Below are 25,444 nucleotides of genomic sequence, written 5' to 3'. Positions count from 1 at the left end.
TCATAATTTTGAGATGACAGAAGATATAATTCTGAGACTAAACCCTTAATTCTGAGAGAAATAAAATCAGAATTCTGGTTTTATTTGGCAGAAATTCAAGGGAAAAAAAACAACACATGGCAGCCCTAAAACCTTATGACGAAATGTAAATTTGTTTAGCAGAACAATACTGTTCACTTCAAAACCAAGAGCAATCATGGAGCCATTTTTACAGCTGACTCCTCATGCAGTCAGCATAACCCTCAACATGACCACCGTTCATCATGAAGAGCCTCAGGCAGCAGGAAATAAAACCATCATCTTGACTCACATCAGTGGAGGTCATGGACAGAATCCGGTCCAGGTCTTCCACCAGCTGTCTGAAGGTGGGCCTCTGAGACGGGATGGCGTGCCAGCACTCCCTCATGATCATGTACCTGAAAGGTCAAAGGTCAAAGCCAGCCCCCACCCCGTTACTCTGCAGCCAATCAATTCAAGTTACCCAAAACGCAAACATCCAGTGGTCTGGACTAAACGGATCCAGTGTGAGGGTGTGACTGTCGTCGGTTCAGACACTTACAGCTCATGCGTGCAGTTGGCAGGTTTGTCCATCCGGTGTCCTTCTTTCAACAGCTTGAAGAGTTCCTCGACTGGGATCCCCGGGTATGGCGACCCTCCCAGGGTGAAGATCTCCCATAACAAAACCCCGTAAGACCACCTGATCAAAAACACACAAACAAAAACAAAACACTGATCAGATCAGAGGGTGTTTATCGGATTATTAAAACAACACAGACAGGCGGAAATGTTTTCTATCAAACTCTCTTCCAGCTGTATAAGTTACAAAGTAATGCTGCACTACCCCTCCCCCACCTGTTGCTGTCAAGCTTCCTCACAGACATGACAAGAATTCAGCTGTTAGGAAATATGTCAGGAAACACATGAAATACGACAAGCCAAATCACACACACACAAAGGGAAACAAGATACAAATAAGTACTAGTTATTCATAACTCAAGTTTTATTTTGGACCAATATCAGCATGTTAAAAATAGATGAATATTGGTAATGCTGCACATTGTTAGCGAAAACAGTCAAAGCTCACAAAAAAAAAAAAAAAACTGCTTTTCTTTCTCCGTGTGTTTCAGGGAGATGATTAATAATCCTAAATAATCATAAGTCAGTTAAATCAGTTTGGTACTCTAGTTAGTTCTGGTAGCATTTGTGAATGCAAAAAAAAAAAAAAAGCAAGAAAAAAAAATGCAATCAAACAGATCAGAACATAAAACCAAAGATAGTTTGTGTTTGTCCCGTTCTCCAGCCTGAGCCCAACACAGAAACTGCTAGTTACCAAAATAAAATCATCCTCTAGTAAACTGAGAATACAGCAGGTTCAAGAGTTTTTCCTCTAAAGTCTTCTGTATATAAAATACTAACCTATAAAAACTCATTAAGTCAGTCATGTAGTAGCTGACATTACAGATATCACTCAGTGAAAATGGGTCGTTTTCCAGCTGTGAACTGATCTATATTTCCACCCAGAGTTTTCTGCCATTTAAAAAAAAAAAAAGCTATATTATCTTATTCTAAAAGAGAATCAGAGACTTCCTACCAGGAACCAACCCTGACCTGGACTCTACTGTGAAGAGGAGAGTGTGTATTGACAGCCTGAACATTTCCATCCCAGCTGCAGTCCAAACCAAGCCATCATCTCACTCCCTTTCTCTCTCTGTGGCAGCAGCTTCAGAAAACTGCTGATTCACTCCGAAATGGTTAACCCCCCCCCCAAAACAAAACAGGGGACGGGGAGGGGGGGGGGTCGTCACATAATGGGCAGTCAATTAACCGGGTGTAGCATTGTTGAACGGTTCATCCTGTGAATCACAATAAGACCCCCTCCTCACTTTAATCTAATTATCTACGCTCCGATCTGCAGGGCGGAGAACGGCCGAGCCGACTGGTCCACCACCTGAATGAATAAAACATTCAGAAAACGGCTCCGACTGACCCCATCTGTGGGCCTGACCTCATTCTTCTCTTAATTTTCATTCATCTCTTCAGTTTCAGTTGAATTTTAAAACTGCGGCCATCTTCAAAAAGCTGCAGTGCTTCGTTTTTAAATTTTATTTTCAATTCGTTCCAGTCGGAAACAGTCAAAGTCGTCACGTCAAGAAGTCGGGACTGGAAAAGTTCATCTCCAGATGCAAACAACATGTTCAACAGCTGCGTTTCGACTGACCATGAATGACCATAAACGGCAATTTAGATGGAAGGTTTTCGAGCTACAATGATTTAGTTTTTCAATTGTATCAAAATTTGTCTATTTCGCCAAAAGCGCAATGGAAACTTTTTTCACATCAAACGAGTCACATGATCAACAGCTGGATGTAACGTCGAAGAAGACGACAGGATGATGACGCGTCATGTTTTTCAATTATTGTGTAAAAAAACAAAACATATTCTGGTGTTATTTTAATTGTGCGTCTTATTTGAGGAAAATGCAGCAGTTTGTGAAATTGTGTGTTTTTGCCATTAAAATATTGACAAAGTTTTGTAATGTAGGTACCAACACCCACAGGAAAAGAGAATTAAATGTTTACAAATAGATCGCGATTATTTTAATTTCATATGCTTTGCAGATGGTGTCGAAAAAAGTTTGCCAATTTTTTTTTTTTTTAATGAATTTTAAGAAATGTTTTCAGTCAGCGGTTTAAAACCAATAACAATGCAGGCATAAAATCCCAGACCTCCTTTAGAAATATGTGGATGCTGGGGATGTCTGCGCTAGCTGCTGCCTGTTAGCATTGAGATGCTATGTTAGCCTTGGATAGCTTCACTTATAGGCTAACTTCTTTTAGCCTATCAGCAACCTGAACATGACCATAGTCCAGCATCCAATCAGATTATTTTTTGAAGCAGAAATTAAATGAATCCCAACGGGCAAAGAAAATCAGCATTGTTGTCCATCGCTGTTAGCTGAAGTCGCTTGTGTGTCAGATTTACAACCGTACCAGAAACGCAAGAATAGAGAAGTTCCGCTTTGAACCTTTGTACGTACAAAACAAGAAAAAGCAAGTAATTACATTTAAATTTGTTTATAATGAATTGAAATCAATGCCATAAACTCTTGATTGTACTTTCTGGAAATCAGCAGGTGGAAGATTCACAAAAACTGGAGATCAGCCACAAATCTAAAACTGACGGATCGCTGAGTAAAATAATTACTTTCATGGGACTAATAGTGGGAAGAGCTTCCCAAGGATTAAGCATCTTTATCTTGACTTAAAGTCTTACATTTATACAAGCTCATATAAAACATCCTGCAGAGACTGCACAGCAGTAAAAACTGAAACATGACTAAACATTTTGCAACTGTGATCATGCCGATCATTTGTTCTTTACAGTTTGGAGTTTTTGACAGCTTAATTTGAATGTTTAGAACCGTCGCCCTAGCAGACCGAAAGCCAAACAGTGGAAGGCCCTCCGCGGTGTGAAGGGGATAAACTGGCTCAGAGTGACTACTGTATAAAGGCAGGCGAAGATTTGGAGTCTGTAATCCAGACCTGCTGAAATAACAGAGCCGGCCAGTTCTCCCCTCGGCCCGTTCCCAGTCTGCAGTGATCAGACGGCCCGGCAGCGCTGACAGGGGCCCCTGTTTGGCTTGGACGTCTGTGCTGGGGACACAGCGTCTGGCTGTGGCTGGCTGGGGGAAAGGCTGCTGGAGCTACTGCAAGATGCATCACCTTGGTGATCTCCCTGTCTGACGGGGCCGCTGGCTTTAGATCAGAGGCGGCGCAAACACAGCCAGACGGGGAGAAAGGCGTGCATGTCTCAGAGAAACACACAACCTGAGGGAACACCTCTGCTTTCTTATCTCGACGTTTTGGATTGAGCCTCATGAAATAACATTAATTTATGAGAATAGAATTGCACAATTTGAAAATGCAAAAGTAAATTTGCTTAATGGAAATACAGCAATTTGTTTTTTTGCGCTAGGATGAGGTGGTTTTTCATCCGTACTGAAATGGAAGCATTTTGCTAAACTGCAATGAAAAAACTTTATTCACGTCACATGATCAACAACCGGATGTTGCTACTGGAGGAAATGAGGAAGACGACGACAGAAAGCAGTTGGAGGATGATGGCACACCAAGTGACTTATCGCCTGAACCAACTAATACATGTGAGATTTTAATAGTGTTTCTTATTTAATGGAAACACCGCATTGCAAATTTGTGCGTCACGAGTCACATGATCAACAGCCGGATGTGACTACTGGTGGAAATGACAAAGAAGACGACAGGAAGTGGTAGGAGGATGATGGTTTGTTTTTGATTTTTTCAGACAAAGTGCAGCTGGCTCCACCAGAGCTCTCACATCCTCACAGTTCAAAAAAGTTGTGTGTTAGTCCAACATGTTTAATCCATAACATTTCTGGAAAATCAGAGGCTACAATTTGCCCAAAACTATTTCCCCAATAGCCTCTTCTAAATATAAGGAGCTTGTTGCTTCAATCTGTTTACATCTGTCGCTGCCATGATTGCTAATGATTTATTGTGCAAACAAGTTTATTCACGTGCAATTTTAATTTAATTTGTTGTTTAGTAGAAACATAGTAATTGCAAAATTGTGTTTTTTTGAGATAAGCAGCACATCGACTAAGATTTGCACACATGGACATGGAGCTAACAAGATGCTGGGACTCCAGTGTCGTATTGGGGAGTTAGGAACAAACTCCACCAGAAAAGATTCCCAGTTGAAGGCTGGTTGACAGCATACTGGAGATATTTGGCGCGGGAACCCATCGGTTTAAGTCCTGCGCTTGACACTAACAAGCTCAGTCACCACATTTCAACAGCCGCATTCCTCCGCTGTACACATCAGCGGACAGCCGGCATGAGACGGTCAGCTTGCGGAAACTCACACGTCGCTCTGGTGCGTGTAGACCCGGTCGAACAGAGCCTCCGGAGCCATCCATTTCACGGGTAGACGACCCTGGAGCAAAACAAGTACAACAGAACCGCTTTGGTCAGCAGAACTTTTCTGTATGGATCAGACAGGACAAAACTCAACGCCGTCACACAATGTTTAACTGTCTCCTGCCTCCGCTACGCGCTCCATCACAGTCAAAGCAGCACAGTGGAGACATTCAGCAGCATGTATTTAGATTCAGATTGTAGCGATTTACTGGTTTTCAAAAAATGTTATTTCAATTCTTCTTCTTAAAATGATTTTTTTAATATATATGATCACAAAGCCTCATAAATACTGTTAGGATTGTTTGTGGCAGACCAACACAAAGTAGTACATAATATTGTGAATGCACCGATTGCAGTTTTCTGGACGATCACCAATCTTTACAAAGCATGACCTGCTGATTTTGGCTGACACCAATTTTTTTTTGTCTGAAAATGTTGCTAAGTTGCAACAGTAGGGCAACTATTGTCAATAAGATCAATGGATAAGATCAGTTTAACATGAAACTATTGGACAATCTGGTCCAATTTACTACATTATAGTAAAGTAGTGGAAGGAATATGTTTTTTTTCTATTTGTAGAAAAATAGAAAAATTGTATTATAAATACAAAAACAGTGCAGAAATGCATATAAGCTACTAAATGAAATGAGACCAAACATGAAATATCTAGGATTTATTGCTGCGATTAAATAAAAAAGCAAACACGTAACATAAATGCACATTTTCCTTACTGTCCTGAGTTTTTCCCTGACACTTCAGACAAAGCACCGATGTCATGAAACTCACATTCGTGGTTTTTTTGTAGTAGTCTATGTTGTGCACGTCTCTGGCGAGACCGAAGTCGGCTATTTTCATGACGTTGTCCTCCGTCACCAGAACGTTTCTGGCTGCCAGATCTCTGTGGATACACTGCAGGGGGAAAATATGACGAACTCAGGTTAGCTTTACATACAGGAATGTGGATAACAAAAAGATTTTTGTTGAAAGTTGACCAAGCAGTACAAATTTAAATGGAGAAGAAATAAGTTTTTCATGTCCTGAAAAATGAAGGTTTTGGGAATATGAGATTTCTGTTTGACAGCAAAAACTTTTGAGTTTTCCACTCTGGTCTGTCATGAAGAGATTGGAGTTAATCTTAGAGTTAAGGTAAAGATCAATGTGCAAATTGCTAATATGAGGCAACGTTCAACCTAGCGTTAAGCAGGTCTCGACGCTAAGCTTGGATCTTTTTGTTGAAATCCGATGTTTTTGCCTAATTGTTCATGCTACTAATTCAATGTGACTGCAGTCAGATTTCTGTGTGAACGGTTTACGACCCGCATGCGTAGAAGAACGTAGACATCACACAGCAGAGCGTTATTTACAGGCGTAATAAAGACACAAACGTCTTTCAAGTTTGTAATTCTAATTTTCAGCCATTGTTTATGTCTGGATTGGCCGCTTCTGGCTTCTTCTGGTGCAGAATTTTGATGCATGTCTCACATCAATGACATAACGGTCGGATAAAATGCGACGTGATTGTCCTAACTGCAGAAAACTATTGGATAAGTATCCAGATTAGTATGGAAGTGGGACGATCTGGATTATTTCATGGTGAAAGAGATCAGCATCAGGTCATTCAGTCTGCCGTGAATACGCTGGATATGGGTCTGCTGTGTGAACCAAGTCTAAGATACTGAAAACTGTTTAAAACGTAAAGTCAAAATCATTCCACCTTCATTTTTAGTAACACAATGTTTTAAAGCCAAACCAGAAAAGGGCATATTTTGTTTTTTTAAAAAATGCAAAGAAATTGATGCCGATAGTTAAAATCTTGGTTACAAATCTTTGATCGGTGCATCTTTACTTCCTGCCTTTAAGAAAAAATATTAAATTGTTAGAAGTCTAAACCTTTTCCTGGTAATTATCTAAAACAATTTAAATTCTAATCACCTCATTCCTATAAAAGAAAAACTTGTACATTTACAAAAGAAGATATAGAATGTATCTTTTTATCTGTCTGTCTGTATCGTTGTATATTTAGGCTTTAGGAGATGTTACCTTCTGTGAAGCCAGGTACTCCATGCCTCGGGCGACCTGATAGGCGCAGGACACCAGGTCTTTAAAGGTGAGCTGCTCGTCAGGGATTTTGCAGGTGTCAAAGGAATAATCCATGCCTGGAGGACGGCGCGCCCTGAGGTACTCCCTCAGGTTCCCTTTGGAGGCGTACTCCACCAGGACGTACAGAGGACCTGGTGAGACAGAGAACATCGTTTAAAGATTCGTCTTGGTTCTCCTTTAATCGTCTCTTCCTCCTTCTCTGAGGCTCACCGTCCTGAGTGCACGCTCCCAGCAGGTTGATGATGTTTTTGTGTTTGCCTATCATCTTCATCATCTCCATCTCTGACACCAAGTCTGACAGATCTTTATCTGTTGCATCGTCTGGGGGGGGGAAAGGCAAAGCTAAATCAGAAACGGTGCTGATTTCTTTGAGATTATTAAAAGAGGGAGAATGTAATTTTATAACCTTTCAGCATCTTCACAGCAACGGTGAGAGGCTTGTTGGGCTTCTCCTTGTCAATGCCGACTGCCTCCGCCATGACCACCTGACCGAAGCAGCCCTCCCCCAGAGGTTTACCCAGGGTCAACCTGAAAACAAAAACGCTTTTAATCTTTAGACTCTCCACTGTGGCAGGTTTTAGGAAAACTGATATTGAGGTTGTAACGTGACAAAATATCAAGAAGTTCAAGAGGTCTGAATATTCTGACGGTCACAGTTTGTGCGGACTGTTCCTCTCTTACCTTGTGCGAGGAAACTCCCATTTGGGGTCAGAGGGCAGCTCCAGCTCTGAGACGTTGGCCAGCATGGGCCCGTCGCTGGACGACAGCCGAGCGATCCGAACCAGAGGCGTGTTGGAGTTCATGGAGGAGTTAGAATCCAAGGAAACCTGCTTGGGTGCAAAAAAAAAAATATCTGTTATAGTCTCTGAAAACAACAAGGTGAAATCTGTTTAACAAGGACAGAGACGGAAAGGAGAAATATTATATAGTTCACTTTGGATCAAACTAGATTTATTAAAGAAACAGAAATGATTAATCTCATAATCCAATGACATGACAGCTGAGACTACAAATATAATCCTCAGAGGCGTAATACTGCCCCTTTAAACTTTAGATATTTGAGTATTGTCTATATTAAAAAGAATCCCTAAACTTTGAATTCAGTGAATTAGATATAGGTCTTTACGTTTTGTGCAATGCAAAACACATATTAATAAAAAAAAAGAAGAAAGTCTGGGCCTTCCAAACAAATTGGCGCCCTGGGCTACTGCCCCGATCAGCACATTCTAAAGTCTGGCCCAGACAGCTGGACACGACTTTTACAGCCTGAGGCTGTGTGCAGGATGAAGCCGTGGCTGAAAGGGTTTCAAGCCTGGACATCCATCCATCAGTGACCTCCAGCTCCAGGTCCGTGGTTCTGCCTCTGAGTGAGGGGACTGCGGGGGGCTCCACATCCTCCCACCATCTATCTACCTGCAGGGCGGAGCCCGGGGCCCACTCCTGCTTTTTTTGATGGATATCTTGGTGTCAGTCTGCTGATTCTGCCCCTCTAGGCCTGCAACACCAAGTCTACTTACAAGTCATGACTGTAAGAAAATGAGGAAAAAAAAAATAAAAATCTCCAACCCCAATTTGAAAAGCATACAAGTAATATCTGACAGAACATGCCTGGGGGTTTACAGGAGATTTACTTTGCGTTATGAAAGAGAGAGGAGAAAACTGGGAGATTAGCCTCCCAAAATTGAAGCAGAGATTATAGAAAAATGCAATAAGAACTTTCCCTCCGCTACCTTATAAGACCATGAAGGTGGAAAAAATTTGAGCAGAATTACAGGCTGCTGTATGAGGATCTACTGGACTCAAGCAAGACTTCATTATGTCCCAAAAAGACAATGGCTACAGCTAAACACTCTTTGTTGTTTTCCACGAACTGATTTGTGACGTCCAAGCTTGTGCTCCTAGAATTATGCAACCTTTCAATTACAAAGCTGGAAGGCTGGAATTGGATCAAAACAGCCTCAGAGTCGCTTTTGCCAGCAAACAGAGTCCAGCAGGTAAATGAAGCAGTCGGATTGGGTGTTTATATGAGTGGAAACGTTTGGATTTTAAAGGTTCTCTTGCCTTCATGAATAGAGAATAAACAACAAAGTTAAATCTGAAAAAAAAAATGATGGAAATAACTTCAAGGCTACTCTTCGTTCCACTTTGTTTTTGAGCCAGTTACTCTCGTAGCAACCAAAATGTAACGAATTGCTGTAAATTTGAACTCCATCTTGTTTTCTAAGCAACTCCAGCAGAAAAAGGCAAAAAAAGAGAGAAAAGGCTCGTCCAACTGCAGGTTGTAGTGAAGCAGCTGCTCCACTTCGTGTTTCTCTAAACAGTTGGGCGTGAGAGGGAGTGTGTGTGTTGTTACACTCACAGTGAAATCTAAAACTGACACTGACAGTCGGAGGAGGGCATAAATATCCCTGCGCTGAATCTGCTCCAAGATAAATGTGAACACATGTCAGCAGAGTGATGCCTTACAGTATCCCAGCAGGACAAGGGGAAGATCCATGACAGACAGGTGGGTGATGCCCCTCTCACTTCATTTGTGCCGCATGTAGCATTTTGTACTTTTACTTTTTCACATTTTGTCATTTGCGATGAACCGATATGAAAATTTGTGATGACATCATTCGATACTGTCATTAATATCGGACCAGTTGTATTTGTTGGACCGACACTGATGAGTTAAAAACTGACTAATAACGGCCGATGCTAATGTCGTTGCCGATGTATTGTGCTGCATGACGATGCATAATCACATTACAAACCTAAGCTTCAATTTATTTATTTGGGTTTTTATGCGAAAGACCAAAACAAAGCAAAATAGAGCATCCATCTAATTGTTTGGCGCCCAAACCAACAAGAGAGAAAAGGAAGAGAAAGCACTGTGCAAATCTTGTATCTACTTTCTGTTACCTGTCTCTTGAGGGGGAACTTCGACAGTTTCTGCACAGGCGGCGTGGGGAGAGTCTTCTGCGTGGTCATTCGCATGCGGCAAAGGAAGACGATGACCACGGCGAAGACGAAGAGCACGCAGCCCGTCAGGTAGATGAGGATGTCGGCGTAGTAGTCGTCTTTGCCCGAGTTCACTGCTTTCGAAGGGAGGAGGCCGAGAAACATCAAAGGCACAGTTTAGCTTTTTATCAGCGGCACAAACACACCAGAAACTTATTTCGGCGCAATAAAGACACATGGATCACTTTAATTTCAGAGCTGCGGCAAGTAATTGTAGCCGTTTCCAAAAATGGAGGCAATTATTGACATCAAGCGTAAGGGATGTTTTACACTGTCTCTTAGCCTTAAGATGCCTGAACAGATGATTGAAAGTGATCAAAGAGCAGCAGAAGCGTTTAATTTCATGCCTCGTCTTTTCAAATGATGACATAATAACACATGCTAAACATATTCAAATTCTTGGTAATAATCCACTAAAATACACTCTAATCAGATTTACAGAGACTGCACCGTATGAATACTCCTGTAAACATTTGCATGAGAAGAAGATGAAAGAGACAAACAAGAATCAACAAGAGAGCCTGTGTGGTGAAGAGGAATATACCTGGAAGCACCGTCAGCCAAGCGGAGTGGTAAGCAAAGCCGATAGAGTTCCCCGCCAGACAAGTGTACTCGCCCGCATCCTCAAAAGTTACATTGGTCAAGAAGAGAACCTCTAGCTCCTTATCTGTTGTGTTAATACCGGCCGTCTGTGGGGGAAGGAGGGGGAGTAGAGATGGAGCAGAAGGATGTAGAGAGGAGATTCCATGAGCCCAAAAGGTTTTATTAAAATAAACACCAAACACCGCCATGAAGAAGAGGAGAGGGCCGAGGAGTCGGCTTTGCCACCACCAACAGCTGAAAATACCAAAGCACCATTACCCAGCTGTGCTTATCTCAACAGAATGAAATTTTTCTTTAACGTGTGTGTGTGTGTGTATGAATGTGTGGGGGGTGATGCTAATTTTAAATTAGAAAGTCATTTGAAGAAATGTGCATTTCACAGCAGCATTTATTTCTATAAGGCAGTGGTGGGCACACTTCCACTAATGCGCTAGTCACAGAGCTAATTTTCCGTTTAGTGCTGTAGCTAAATTTGAAAACATTTAGTGCCCTTAGCATTCCCTAAATTAAAGTGCTAATTTGCTTGGCTGTTTGGTAAACATTTAGTTGAATAAAGTTTGACATTTGTGTTGAAGTTTTGGTCATTGGCACACATTGTGAGTATCAACATGGTTGAATGTAGCTCATTAGCATTAGTTTCCGCTACGTACTGTTGGTTCAGCACTTTAGTGCTAGCAGAACTAATATTTATGATTAGTGTTTCAGGGTTAGCACAACTAACTTTTTAATTTGCGCTGCCCACTGCTGGTGTAAGGTAAAGGTGCAAGTATGTGACCAGCTGACAACAGAACTTTAACATGATATATTTAACAAGACAAAGTTGTAATAGCGGCTTGTGATTGTAAACTGAGCCACTAAAAATGCTCTCATTGTTCATTCCCCATTCTGTCAGGACTATGGCTGCATAGAAACCCCCAAATTTGCAACCACATTTCATTGATGTATATAAAATATATTTAATAATATTGTTGAATTTGAAGCAATTATAACAATCATCACTAAAAGGACAGTCCAAGTTTTCCAAAGTGCATAAAGGTTATACATCTTACCTGCTGTGAGATAACTTTTGTTGTTTTCATTTGGTACAAATTTAGACACAATTTTTGAACCTTTAAAAGTGTGCTTTGAACAGATGTTTACATGTAACCTAATGTTTATTTACTGAAAATAGAAAAAAGAGGAGGTTTGCCACCATTTATCTGACTTGTAAGTTAATACACCATTTCTATGGTGACATATGGTGGTGGCAGCATCATTCTGTGGGGATAAAGCCAACTTGTCTATTAAGTAAGAACTACAGGCAGAAAATGCTGTGTTTAACCAGAAAGATAATACCTCTACTGTTTTACTGCCTCAATTTATGTTCAGATATGTATAAGAAAATCAATTTTGTGTTTTTTTTTTTAAATAAAACTTCTCTTCAATAATCTTGAAAACTTAGGTTGATACACTGCACTTTAATCAAACTGCATTATGAATACATAAATAAATAAAAAAACACTTCAATTATGATTTTTCCTACTTTGACTAATGCTACAGCAACAAGGAGCAGTCAAAGTGCCTCAGTAATGAGCGCCGCTATCACAGCCCCGTGCCGCATACTCTGATATAAAAGACCATTAATATTGCGGGAGAATGCCCTCCATGGGAAATCAATAGCAATCTGTGTGTTTGAGGGAGGCTTGGTCAGTGAGCTTTTAGATTTATGGCATATTTGTGTGTGAGAGTGAGACTTCTGAAGCCATGGCAGCAATTAAGAACGCAATGTTGTGTCTGCTATTGATCAGGGTCAACATGGCGCTCTGAGTTAAAATGAATGATAGCTACTCACTAGCAAGATGTGATTACTTGAACCCAGTAGAGGAATGTGGGTGTGTTTGTGTGTGTTTGTCCTATTAGCAAGTCAAGCAGATCCACAACCAAGAGGAACCCTGCAGGCAGCGGAGAGCGTCAAATGCGGTGAAGGCGGTTCCTGCTAGCAGCTCAGTATTTACCTGGTTTGTGTACCATTAGCCAGAAAGCTTTTTCCGACATGCCTACAAAGTTTGAGGCACGACACCAGTACTTCCCGGCGTCTTTCTCTGTCACGTTGGACAGTTTCAGAATACTGCGAGCCACGGTGTGTTTACTGACATTACTCTGCGAAGGGAAAATTGAGAGGCACGGTGAGGCCTTGGAAAGTCTTGCAAGAACACAGTAGCTGCGTTTTCAATGACCATATAATTGTGCAACTGGACATGTCGAAAATAAATTCGCTGGGTGGAAACAGGTTAATTTGGGGGGGGGAAAAAACAACAATTTTTTCAATAAAATGTTTTGGTGGAAGGATGAGGTGGTCATTTATTTCACAAAACACTTTTTCTCCATCACACGAGTAACAATAACTGAAAGTTGCCACTGGCGCAAACTACAAAGAAGCAGAAGATGGCAGGAAGTATCTTCTGCCATGTTTTTATGAACTGTGATTTTAAAAGATTAATACCATCAACTAACTTATTCACATGTGAGTTCCATAGCATTTCTTATTGAATGGAAACACTGCAATTATGAAATAGTATTTTTTCGAAGTCAGTAGCTGCCTTTGCCTCAACCACAAAATTACACAAACTGAAATTATGAAAATGAATTTAGTTAGTGGAAACGCCGCAAATTAGAAAAAGAAACTCGTTTTTCAATAAAAAGTTTTGGCAAACGGTGAGATGGTTTTCAGTCAAAATTGGTTTACTTAGCAAAAATGCAATGGAAACACTTTTTTTCTGCATCACACGAGTCACATAATGAACAACTGGATGTTGCCACTGGTAAAAACCATGAAGAAGAAGACGACAGGAAACAGTTGGAGGATGATGGCGCTGAATGTTTTTCAATTTATTTCAACTTATTCACATGTGATTTTAATTGTGCGTCTTACTTAATGATAACACCACAATTGCAAAATTGTGTTGTTTTTATTGACAAAGTTTTGCACACATTTTTAATGGAAACAAAGCTTCTGTAAAAAAAAACCCCAACAAAAAACAGCAGCAGCTTAAGAAAACCTAGTCTTTTTTATTCATATGTGAGCTGAGTTGACTGAACAGTAGAAATAAAAGTGAATTTCACTTGCAGTCTTAAGAACTGACGTGTGAACATCTCTGGTGTTAAATCTCTTATGCATCTGTGAATGCATACCAACTACTAGCTGCCCTAGATGGGCTTAAATTATTAAACAGCACATAAAAAGGAAAGCAAATCAGATTTTAATGTAGCTAAATGAACATCCAGTGTTTGACTCTTCTTCTTTGCCTCGACTTTAAGTCTTTTTCCAGGCACCAAAGATCATCCTCCCCCCCCAAAAAACAACAACAAAAAAAAACCAGAGAGAAAGAGAGACACTCCTCCCACCCCGAGCTGTGCGTGTCATGTGTGTTTAAATGCCACACATGAGAGAGAGCATATCATGACTGAATGAGCTGTGGTGAGTCCTCATAGAGAGGCACACACAAGTTTCTGTAAATACTGTTTCAATTATGCGGCGGTCGAAAATAGAGCCTGGAGCCTCAGTCTGGGCCGACGGAGCCGTTCCCCCCCACCCCTCCTCTTCCTCCCCTTCACACTCCGTCTCTCTGCCCATTCATCTCTCCATTTCAGCTTGTTTTTTTTTGTTTTTTTTAAATTAAAGTCATCGTTTTTTCACACACTCTTCCCGAGTCTGCAGGATGATTTATATACTAACATGTCTTACACTGGATTTTTTTTCTATTAAAATTTAATACAATTAAGTTGCTGTGCTAAAACGGACGGTGAAAGAATGACCAGCTGCAATCATGGTTGAATAAAGGGAGCATAAAAAGGCCAGGTGGGACAAGCAGCTTACTAAATAAATGCAGGATGCCAAGCGCTTAAAAACTATTAGTGGATATTTATTATATGTATTTGTTTTCGTACCAAAATCAAAATAGCATTAAGACATAAAACCCCCCTAATTGTAATAAATAATTTTAGCTGCTTTAGGAATAATTGGTGCTGTTCTGTTTTAAGTGATGGCAATAAAATCATGGTGCATGTTTTTGCTTAAAATTATAAACATTTGTGTTAATACCATGAAAGAACATCATTTTGAACCAATTTCATCCCGTGAAAACACGTAAAACACAAAAACAAAGCATTTTCAATAGTAATAAAAAGTTTAACGATTGCATTTTTCTGGCCGATCCCCATCACCGAGCTTTCAATTTTGACCTCTAAATACCAATTTTGGCCGATTTTTTTGTCTGAAATGTTGCTAAATATAACAAGAAAGTTGCTGAGCTGGCAACAGTGGGTTGACTATTGTTAATTGTGAACCTGGTGGGCTGGTCTGTCAGTCAAACCTCTGACAGCAGAGCAGAAGAGGACAGTGTTTGATAAAATGTCATCCTGTCTTGTAAAAAAATCCCCCCCAAAAATAGTGTTTTGGCGACCTGATGTGCTGCTATGACAAATTCCTTAGAGGAATCGTAGGTGAGACAATTTTTTTGACACATAAGCAGGATAATAGATGACTGCAGCCGAAGAAAGTCTTTCCGTCTTTCTGCTGTTTTTCTTTTTTCGTGTCGTTGCAGAAAGATGTATGAAGACAGATCCAGGGAAAACAGCCCCATGACCTTCCTTCCCTCTTATTCCTTCCTTCCATTCTCTCCTTTTCTATCTCCCAACTCTTAGGTCTTAATATCCATTTTCTGCCTCCTTCTCTTTTTTTTTTCTCACACAAGCCTTCATCTAACCCCGACACACGTTCTCTCTCTCTCCCTGCTGACTTTGCCCTTCCTTCGGTTCCCTCACTCATTTTTTCCATGGCTTTTTTTGGGTGCCTCTTTGCTCTCTCATTCCCTCCTCCTCCTCAAACCACGCGACGCAGCACATCTGACGGCAGCGGCGGTTAGCTGAGCCCGTCTCCCTCCCTGCGTTTGCCGCCACCACAGCAGTTAACTTAGTCCAAACCAGATGTTTGTTTTTATTCCTTCTCTCCAAAGGGACAAGAAAAGAAAAAAAAAAAAAAAAAAAAGCTCGAGGGTGCAAAAGCCCTGTTGGTTTGCAATGGGAGTCTTCCCCTCATCAACCAGAAAACATAAAAAAAAAACAGTGTTTATGGTGGATTCCAGGTGAAGTTGCTTCTTTCAGTAGCTGTGTTTTCATTAAGCATAAAATTGTGCAACTTTAAAGTGGGAAATCAAATTTGCTTAATGGAAACATGCCAATTTCAAAAAAACTTATGTTTTTGCTAAAACAAAAAAGTGACACTATGATGAAGTGTGTTTTTTTGTAGCCTTATCAAAATTGGGTTGGAAAACTGCAACGGAAACACTTTTTTCAGATGTTGCAAATGGTGGAAACGTTGAAGAAAACATCAGGAAGCAGCAGGAGGATGATGGTTTGTTTTTGTTTTTTGTTTTGTCTCACAGCATCACAGTCCATAAAAAGTTGTGTGTCATTAAAATTGGGCTGATTTATTGGCGCTGGTTTCCTTAATTATGGGAGATCGGTGATCGGGTTACATGCTTACGATCTTATCCACTGATTTTAATAGTTAACAATAGTCACTCCACTGTTATCAACTCAGCAACTTTCATGCTATATTTAGCAACATTCAGACAAAAAAACATGGGTAAACATGGTGTCGGCCATTGGCAGGTCAGGCTTTTTAAAGATCGGTAATTGGCGATTGGTCAGAAAACTGCAATCGGTGCACCCCTAATTCCAACGAGTTGAGTCCATAGCTCTTCTGTAAAATGGCCTACAACAATTTCCCCAAAACGCTGCATACGTAGCCGCTCCCAAGTATAAGGGGCTTGTCACTCCAACACCTGAATGAGACTCCAACATCTCTTCTGATGGCTGAATGATGAGCATCTCATGTAACTGCCATGATTTGTAATTAAATTTATTCACATGATTTTAATTTAATTCCTTATTAATGGAATCACTGCAATTGCAAAATTGTTTTGTTTTTCAACATCAGCAGAATATAGACAAGGATTTGCGCACATTTGTAATGGAGACGCAGCTAGTGATGAATTTATTTCATGGGTGGAAAAGTCTTCCAAAATAGCAACAAGATGCTTCATCACACACCACACTCGCAGTAAGAGCAGAAATCTGCTTTGATTTACAGTGATATCATTAGCTTAATGGCTCTACACTTCCACACGCTCCAGTGTGTTGTAACGATGCTTCACCGTTCGAGCAATGAGCTCTTCAATTAAGAGCGGTGAAGGAAGCCCCGTGGCCCCCGCCGGCTCCCCTTCTGCAAAGGCTCATTAAACACGACATTTAGGAAAGATTAACAACATGTAAAATTATCTCGCGCCGAGCCTGGCTCCAGGCTGGCTCATTAAGACGTAAACCCACCACGGTGTGTGGCTCCAAACCCACCTTCAGGACGTTGACGTAGGGGGCGCCGTCAGGGCCGTAGCGGCTGCCGTTCACCTCGATGTGTTTGAGCCACTGGATGTGCGGCTGGGCGTCGCTGTAAACCTTACAGTGGAACTCCACGTCGTTGCCCACCACCACTGTCTGATTGGCTGGCAGGCCCGCCTGGAGGATCGGCCGGTGGGGCGAGCGCTCTGAGGGAAGCATAGACCGTAACGTTTTTTCTGTTTTTTTTAAAAACCAGATCAGACAGATAAATTATTCCCTGAATATTTATGTGAGATGCCGCAATTAAAAATGAATTCTGAGCGTAACAGGAAAGCAGTGAAACGCAGACGAAGCAGGAGTCGAGTGAGCTCTCTTGTTAGAACTAGCTCATAACCTGGCCGCAGAATTTTAAAGGACTTGTAAATGTTTAAGCGAAAGCTTTGTTTAGGCCAGTAAACAAGACTGTAAGCATGAAAAAAAAACATGAGCAATTTTGTACAGTTTAATAGACAGCAAAACAAGTCTGAGTTTAGTACCATTCCTCACACTGTAAACAAATGTCAACAAAGTAAGATGAATTTTACAAGTTCCAAAAACTGAACATGTTGGACAGACAGATGATATACAAGCTTATGGAGGGTTAAACAGGACAAAATTTAATAAAAAAAAACAAAACTTTATTAAATGTAAAATGAAATAAATAAAGGTTTAACTAAATATTTTAATCATTTATTTAATGTAAAATGTATTTATGAAATATGTCATTAAATTATTAAACCTAAAGTCTAGGAAAAAATTGTTTGCATAAAAAAAAATATAGGAACAATAAAATAAAACATGCAAACTTATACCTATCTAATTAGATAATTTAATTATTTCATTGTTCCTGTTCCTGCAGAGTTACCGTGAAGTCATTTTATCTGTGAAACTTCACCATAGAAATCAAGGGGCGGTGCAGTGGGCGGGGCCAACACTGATCTGTTGAACTCCGCTAGCTTAGTTTAATTTTAATGGAGGATTTTCATGAGCTTTTCTGTGACATTTTACAGTTAGCAGGTGACATAGAAGCAGGAGATGGAGATTCAGACTACCTGGAGGATAACATTTAAGAAGTTCTACTCACTCAACATCAACGTGAAATCAGACAGTCATTTCTACTCCCTCTGTTACAAGAGCCGCCAAGGTTTTCAAAAAACCATGCTAAGCTAGCGGCGTTCAACAGGTCAGTGTAAGCCCCGCCCCTCAGTTTCAACGGGCAAACTGAGGGGCGATAATTAATTAATTAGGAATTAAATAATGGCATACATATTTAATTATTTGTCTGCATCAGCTATAATAAGTTTATATATATATATATATTTTCCCTTTTTTTTCTCCGAAGAGTTTTTGCGGTGCTAGTGGCTCGTATTTTTTTTCTACGACAGTAGGCAGACAGGAAGGAGGGTGAGGAGAGGGGGGAAGACATGTGGTAAAGGTCGTCGGGACCGGGAGTCGAACCCGCGACGTCCGCGTCGAGGACGAAGGCCTCCAAACGTGGGGCGTGCTAACCCCCTGCGCCACCACAGCACGCCCCATAAGTTAATATTTTAATGATTTAATTACATATTTAATAAATTAATTCATATTACTTACATTGAATATTTAATTAAACATTTATTTACTTCACATTACTTTACTTAATAATGTACTTATTGATTTTATATTGCTGCTAATGTTTTAGTGATACATTTTTATTTTTTTAATTTGCCCCTTTCAACTCTCTGTGTCTGCTTAGTTCATATTGTTGTAGGTGGAGCTACGATCTCTGTTTCAGTTTTACTGCAACTTTAAACACAAGAGGCTCACTTTTCAAACTGGTGTTGCTTACAAACGCGCTCAACTGAATATCATCGCCATAAAACGTAATAAAAAGACAGAATGACGGGAGCTGAAAGTGCGCAACAGAAGAATAACCTTTAGCTTTTATGAGTTAAAGTGAAAGTAAACGCTTACCTAAAACATCCAGCTGGTAGGTGTGACTGATGGTGCCGTACTTGTTCTGCACCACGCAGGTGTAGTTTCCCCGGTCCGATGGCACGGCGCTTTCCATCACCAAACTCCACTGCTGGTGTCTCAGCTGAAGATAGAAGGAATGCATCATTACTACCAGGACTGTCAACAAATATTGCTGGACGATACAGGATAATATAGTTTTGAGGTCATTTTCAAAGATAAAGATATGATAATGCAAGTTTGCTCTCCCAAAGACAGATACACTCTAATTTTGTAAAGAACACTTCACACTGGAACTGGAAGATATTTTAATTACCCAGAAATAAAACAAAAACAATAAATAAAACAGAAATGAAAACCACCAAATTAATAAAATGGATTATTAAGTCTCTGTAAACAAAATTTTCCTTAAAAAATATTAATCTGAATGGAAATCATCCAGCTCATTTAATTTATCATCCAATTAACTGACTAACTGCGACAGGCTTAATTACGACATGTTTAAGTTAGAGAACCAAAGTCAATTTTGAAAACATCTAAGGAGATATTGTGGTGATTTTAAGAAGCAATAATAAAACAAGCAGGTGCGAGCGTTACAAACTGAACTCTACAATGCCAGAATTTGTTTGACGGTATACACGTACAACAGAATATCGTCTGCATAAATCCTAATCAAATCACTGAATAACACCAGCTAAGGAACATGAACAAAAAGATATGCGCCAGATTTTTCACTTTACTGTGGATCACTAATTCTCAACTTTATAACAAAGCTAAAATTCATAAACAATGATGGTTAAATTATCATCTTTCATCAACAGAAGCCATTTTCACACTGGGTTACTTTCACAGGTGTTCAGCAAAGCAAATGTCTGTGAGGGCTGACAGACTTTTTCTTCTTTTTGCACCTCCGAAATTAGTTCCACTGTACCACTCAAGAGAAATGCATCGCCAGAGACTCGAAAGCTAAATTTTGCGCGGTAATTCAAACCAGGTGCGGCTGGAAGGCATGGAAGACAGATACTGAGTTGACAGGCTCAGAAGACAAAGGGATGTGGAGGGAGTTAGCAGAGGAGAGGGTACGCGTCGACAGGCGGCGTCTCCACGGGCCGACGGGGGCGACCCACGCCGTTTAACGGGGGGAAACGGACGTCGCAGGGTGAACTTCACTTGAAGAGGTCAGAATTTCTAATGAGTGATGTCGACAAGGTGTCTTTTCGGGGTGGAACACTTCACCTCACCTGCGTAAGAAAAAGTTGTTCACAAACACGCTTTATGGGGGGAACCAAACAGATATTAGTGTCGCATTTGTAGGCAACAAATCTCTCCCACCACCCTTTCTTCTTTTTCTTCTTCTTCCCTCTGGAGCACACACTTCTTCACCCTCTCTCTTGGAGGTGCATTCGGAAAATAAAGCAACAGTGTAAATATTATGCCTGAGTGTGCTTTTTTTCATCTTCTTCTTCTTCTCGCAGTTGCGTGGTAACATAAACCAGGCCGCCCGCTCGGCGTTGGCAAATGGTTTTTCTGTGGAATGGCTGGCTCCACCCCGTCTATCCCCTCTCTGAGATGAGGAGTCAAACTCAAGTCAATGGCTGCTCTCATGAGCAGATGAGTGACGCCTTGTGCTGTGGTCGCTGAGGGGAGGGGAAAAAAAAGTTGGTGCATGAGAAGGGAGGAGGCTAAAATGTGGTAAAATATGAGCTGGAGCTGATATTCAGTGAAAGCCAGGACCACCAACAGAACCAGGGAGACTATAATCACAGCTATGCCATACATTTACCACTGTCTCTCTACTGCTGGGATTTGATGTGCAAATGTTTCATTTCAGATGTTACGTGTTTGACGGACTTTGTAAAAAATCTGAACTCATGTTTTGTTTTTAAATGTGGCATTTCACGATGCGTAAAGACCTGCAAAAGCATCTACACCTCGGTAGCTTTTTGCACATTTTGTGTACTTTGTTGAGATTGTAAATGATAGAGCAACATAGATTAGTTCATACTGGGCAGTGGTAGGACACAGTGGAAGGATTTGTTCAAAAATGTTTACAAATAAAAACCTGAAAAGTGTTACTTCCATTTCTATACTCCCCTCTTAAGTAAAACCATCCTGTTACATTCACAAGTTCCAGTGGGAACCTTTTTGTCTGCGTGTTTCTGGTAGGCCTGTAAATCTGACGTACAAGCAATATCCGCAACGATGGACAACAAAGTCACTTCTCTTCATCCACTGCGGGTTCATTTCTCCTTCAAAAATTGTTCTGATTGGACACTGGAAAAGACAACTGTTGTGTTCAAGTTGTGCTAAAAGCAGTTAGCCTATCAGCAAAGCCATTCAAGCCTAAAATAGCATCTCAATGCTAGACATGTAGCAGCAGCACAGACGTCCCCAGGGCTAATGTCAGCGTCCACATTCCACATTTCTATAGAAATCAATCATCAATGATCAGGAGTTTCTGAAACATTGGAAAGATTGAGTAGAATAACACTTGGCGCCAACCTGATGGTTGAATAACCTACATAACGACAAATATCTGTCTTGTTGAGCTCAAATATCAATTTATTCAATAATCGGATTGATGGACCTCTAGTAAGGACTCAAGTGAATGCCACACTTTTCAGATATTCATTTGTAAAAAAAAATTCAAACTATCCTTGTCCTGGTGTATGACATAAAATTCCCCCCAGAAATGCTAAGAAAGTTTGCCATGGCGAGACACTGTATCCAGTTCTCGCTTTCTGAAATTGAATTTCTGCTGTTGATTAAATATGAACTCTCAGTGACTTTGAGCGTTAACATTCCTCTGCCTTTCATTGGTAACTTTAATTATTTTCTACACGCGGGCCGTTGGCTTTTATTAACATGTTACACTGGCTAACCCCTGGTGAACCTGTAGCATTAGTCCCCAAACGTGATAATCCCATCCATTTCAATCATGCCAGATTCCAAGCAGAATTAAATTATTAAGCAGCTTATGTTCCAGTCATACCAGGCTTTAGAGGTTTTAGGGGCTTTTGCCGCGGCTGTACAGAGCAGCGCTAGCCATGGGAATGGATGAGGGGGTTCACACTGCAAGGAACCGCCTGCATTGAAAGAAGACAAAACTAGAGATGCACCGATCCCACATTAACACCTATACCAGTACCAATACTGGAACAAAATTCTAGATCGGGTATCTGTAACTGTGCAAAATCCATAAGGGCACATCTATTCTAATTCTATGCTTTGTGCTCTGAGCAACGTCCTGGTTTATTATTTATGTTGTTTTTAGAATTCCTAATTGCACTTTCTGAACAATTTGAAAGAATGTTTGTTGCAACTTAATTTTTACCCGTTTGACCAAACTAGTCAACTTATTATTTTAATCAGTTTCAGTTTCTTTATTATTTATTTTCCATTGGCTATTCTACTCCTAATTACACTGACTGAACAAATTACAGTTGTTTTTTCCATGTTTGACCAAGAGACATGGAAAAGCTATTGGTGTATTTCAATGAGCTGTACTGGTGTAGAGTTACAAGATACATTTGTAATCCAGTACATTAACGTCTCTCTTTAAAAAAAGAAACATTTGTAATCAGTTCAGTTGAGCTGCTTTCCTGTATGTGATCGGCCGAAACTAAACCTGAAATAGGTATCGGTATCAGAAGTGGAAAGAAGTGAATTTGTGCATCCTGAGACAAAGATATTGTTGTTTCCGGTACAGTGGAAAGACACAGAAGTACACTTTGTTTAGCTCATCGCGGCAGCTGGCTATTTCATGTACATCAACAGACAAAGTGAATTATCCTTGATGGATGTTAAAAAATAAAGAAATTGAGAAATAGAAATTTTTTGGTGATGCAGTAGTTGTGTGAGAAAACACAGGAAGCGTCGTTCCCCTTTATAGTCCAAACCCTCTGTCTTCACCTCGCAAAATAGCCCTGTCAGAACAAGTGGGGGCCAGTTAGCAGAATTTATGAGTGTGTCAGAGCGGACCAGCAGCCCGGATCCGCGCTACCGTCTAATTTGACCCGCAGAGAGGGCGGAAGCAGGAAGACGCGGCCCTTCAGGGCTCGCTATTAAAACCGGGAAAGTTTTGTTCGTCTGATGCCTGACTTTGGCTCAGCTTGACACTTGCATCAACGAGGATGAGGTCGTAAAATGGGATGTGTGAAAGCGACACAATCAAACCCCGCTAACGGCAAATCCTGCCTTTCAAAGCCATAGTATGTTTTAATAAAAAAAAATAAAAAAAACAGGTGAGGAGAGTGAGCGTTGTGGCTACGGGAGGTCTAAAATTAGATGAGGAGTTGAGGGGGAAAGAAAACAGGGGTCTAAAAATAATCTCGCAAGCATAGAAATTCTAGTGGAGGCTGTGGTAAAAACTGTAGTGGAAACGGGAGGATTTTGAAGTGCTTAAAGTCTTAAAAAGTAACAGTGGAGGCAGATTAAAAGCCCCTGCTTTGGAAAGCTGTCAAAACAGAGGGTGAAAATTCTGGATGGAAGAAGAAAAAAAGAAACAACACAATGAAACCCCCGCTTCCGCCAAACAGCAGCTTTATGTGTTGGAAGAGAAAAGATGGCTGAATGGGCTGATGGCACGCCTATCTCCTGCCATGTCCATCTGACAGCTCAATAGAGGGTTAAACTTTGACCTTCAGGCCCTGGCCTTGGAGAGCTCCACAGTTGTCTGGGAAGCAGAAAGGAGATGGAATCTGAGTTTTAATAAATGACGTACACATCTTATTAACAACTTAATGTAGTTTACCGTTTAGTTTTCTATAGCCCCTGAAAGTGCCTGAAATTGACTTAGATGCCTCTGAGAGTGGGAGACAAATAATGAGATGTATGCTTCAGAGCAAAACGTGGACCTGTTGGATGAGAAACAACTGATTATTCTGAAGTTATACTTGCTTATTAAACCGGAAAATAGCCATTTGACAACAACATTGTCAGCATTTTTCTAAAAAAAATGTATAGCTTCCAGCTGATCTGTCCAACTTCACCCATAAAGGTTTTGTCAGCAGCTTTTTAACCATCTCCTGTTTTTGTCTTTGAACATTGCAGCTGAAAAAACGTAGTCTGGGTGCCAAGTTTCTACGTTTTCTGTTTTTGTTTTTTTTTTGTTTAGATGTTGTTTTCATTGACTAAACTTTCCCAATATTTCTTAAAGTACATTTTCTTTTCAAATATTTTCAAATTCAAAAATACTTTGATCACGAAGGGAAGTTAAATGTTGTTGTAACTCATATTAATTCAAATTTCTTTAAATAGTAATTGTAGATGGCTTCTTTTCAAGAGGTGCTGTTATTGCTGTGCCATGCATTCACAGCCATTTAGTCTCACAATGGAGCTGACAATCTGGCAGTGAGCAAGCCGCTATCTGACTGAAATTATGCCTCCTAGATAACCGTCTGATGGACTCGCATCGAAAAAGTTAGATTGTTCAAAGCAGGCCCAACCGCCTGATGGAGCTAGAAATAAGTCAAATAGAACTGGGACAATGATTAGAACTACGCCACGGGTCGGTTAGCTGCTCCTTAAACACGCGCCTCACGTGAAGAGCAAAGCGATCCTCAAAACCAGCATGGCTGAGATTCATTCAGCTAAAATTACACATGGCTGTCAGTACCAAGATGATGTTGTCAAGTCAGAATGGAGGCAGCAGGAAGATGGCTTCACCCTCAGGACCCTGATGGGAATAGAGTCTTTAGAATGTCATTGTTGGGATGACAGAGCTGAGGCCCTGCCCCCCACATGAACCCATCACCTCCACATGGAAGACGGGGTGATACGGGGTGATATGGGGTGATACGGGGTGACGGAACACTGTCCGCATCTGTCTATCGCTCACGCTGACGAGGAGACAATTCAATCTGGGGCCGATTTGTTTGAAATACTTCATGTGTTTATTTCTGTGTTTATTCATTCCATTTCCGTAATTGAAAGCTACGGAAGCGTCTAGCTGGCAGAGCTCAGAAAGAAATTCAAGAGAATTTCTTGAGTCAAAGAGAGAAAACGTTCTCGTTATGACGATATGCAAAGCTCATCGTTATAATGAGAAACTTTCTCGTTTTTACCAGGTATTTAAAAAACAGGCTCTTCTGACAGACGGCGACTTGTTAAAAGGTAAAAGACACCCGTTTTCCTCGAGACGGCTTCTAAAAATCCCAAGAAGTGTTAATGTTTTAATGTTAATGATCTTTCATATTTAAAAGGGAAGATATTTTGATTTTAACGAGATATGAATCTCTGTATAATGTGTTTTGCATCTCATTATGACGAGAAAGTTTTCTCTTTTAAGTGAGGCACTGCTCCCGAATTTATTTCCAAACTCTGGCAGTTAAATGCTTCCGTAGAAATCAAATTACACACAGATTGATAATATTTACTAATTAGGTGACTTCTGAATATAATTGGTGGAT

At 40.6% G+C, this 25,444-nt stretch overlaps 1 protein-coding gene across 13 annotated transcripts in view; it reads right to left on the bottom strand.

The window, feature by feature from the left end:
• fgfr3 (fibroblast growth factor receptor 3) overlaps positions 1–25,444 on the bottom strand; it is an 85,144-nt gene that overhangs the window by 5,568 nt on the left and 54,132 nt on the right. For 4 of the 13 annotated variants that reach the window (XM_028000270.1, XM_028000278.1, XM_028000281.1 and 1 more), the window contains 12 exons: positions 19,035–19,158; positions 17,058–17,248; positions 12,659–12,803; positions 9,957–10,138; positions 7,740–7,885; positions 7,465–7,586; positions 7,269–7,379; positions 6,999–7,189; positions 5,745–5,867; positions 4,904–4,974; positions 560–697; positions 311–416 (listed from right to left, as the gene is read on the bottom strand). In XM_028000270.1, coding sequence (XP_027856071.1) covers positions 311–416; positions 560–697; positions 4,904–4,974; positions 5,745–5,867; positions 6,999–7,189; positions 7,269–7,379; positions 7,465–7,586; positions 7,740–7,885; positions 9,957–10,138; positions 12,659–12,803; positions 17,058–17,248; positions 19,035–19,158 — 1,650 coding nt within the window. Of the gene's footprint in view, positions 1–310; positions 417–559; positions 698–4,903; positions 4,975–5,744; positions 5,868–6,998; positions 7,190–7,268; positions 7,380–7,464; positions 7,587–7,739; positions 7,889–9,956; positions 10,139–10,605; positions 10,751–12,658; positions 12,804–17,057; positions 17,249–19,034; positions 19,159–25,444 lie in introns of all 13 variants that reach the window. The other 9 variants (XM_028000272.1, XM_028000279.1, XM_028000273.1 and 6 more) reach the window with 7 other exon arrangements.

Source organism: Xiphophorus couchianus, chromosome 19 (genome assembly GCF_001444195.1).
Source record: "Xiphophorus couchianus chromosome 19, X_couchianus-1.0, whole genome shotgun sequence".
Classification (NCBI taxonomy): domain Eukaryota; kingdom Metazoa; phylum Chordata; class Actinopteri; order Cyprinodontiformes; family Poeciliidae; genus Xiphophorus; species Xiphophorus couchianus.
This window is presented reverse-complemented; position numbering and strand designations above follow the sequence as displayed.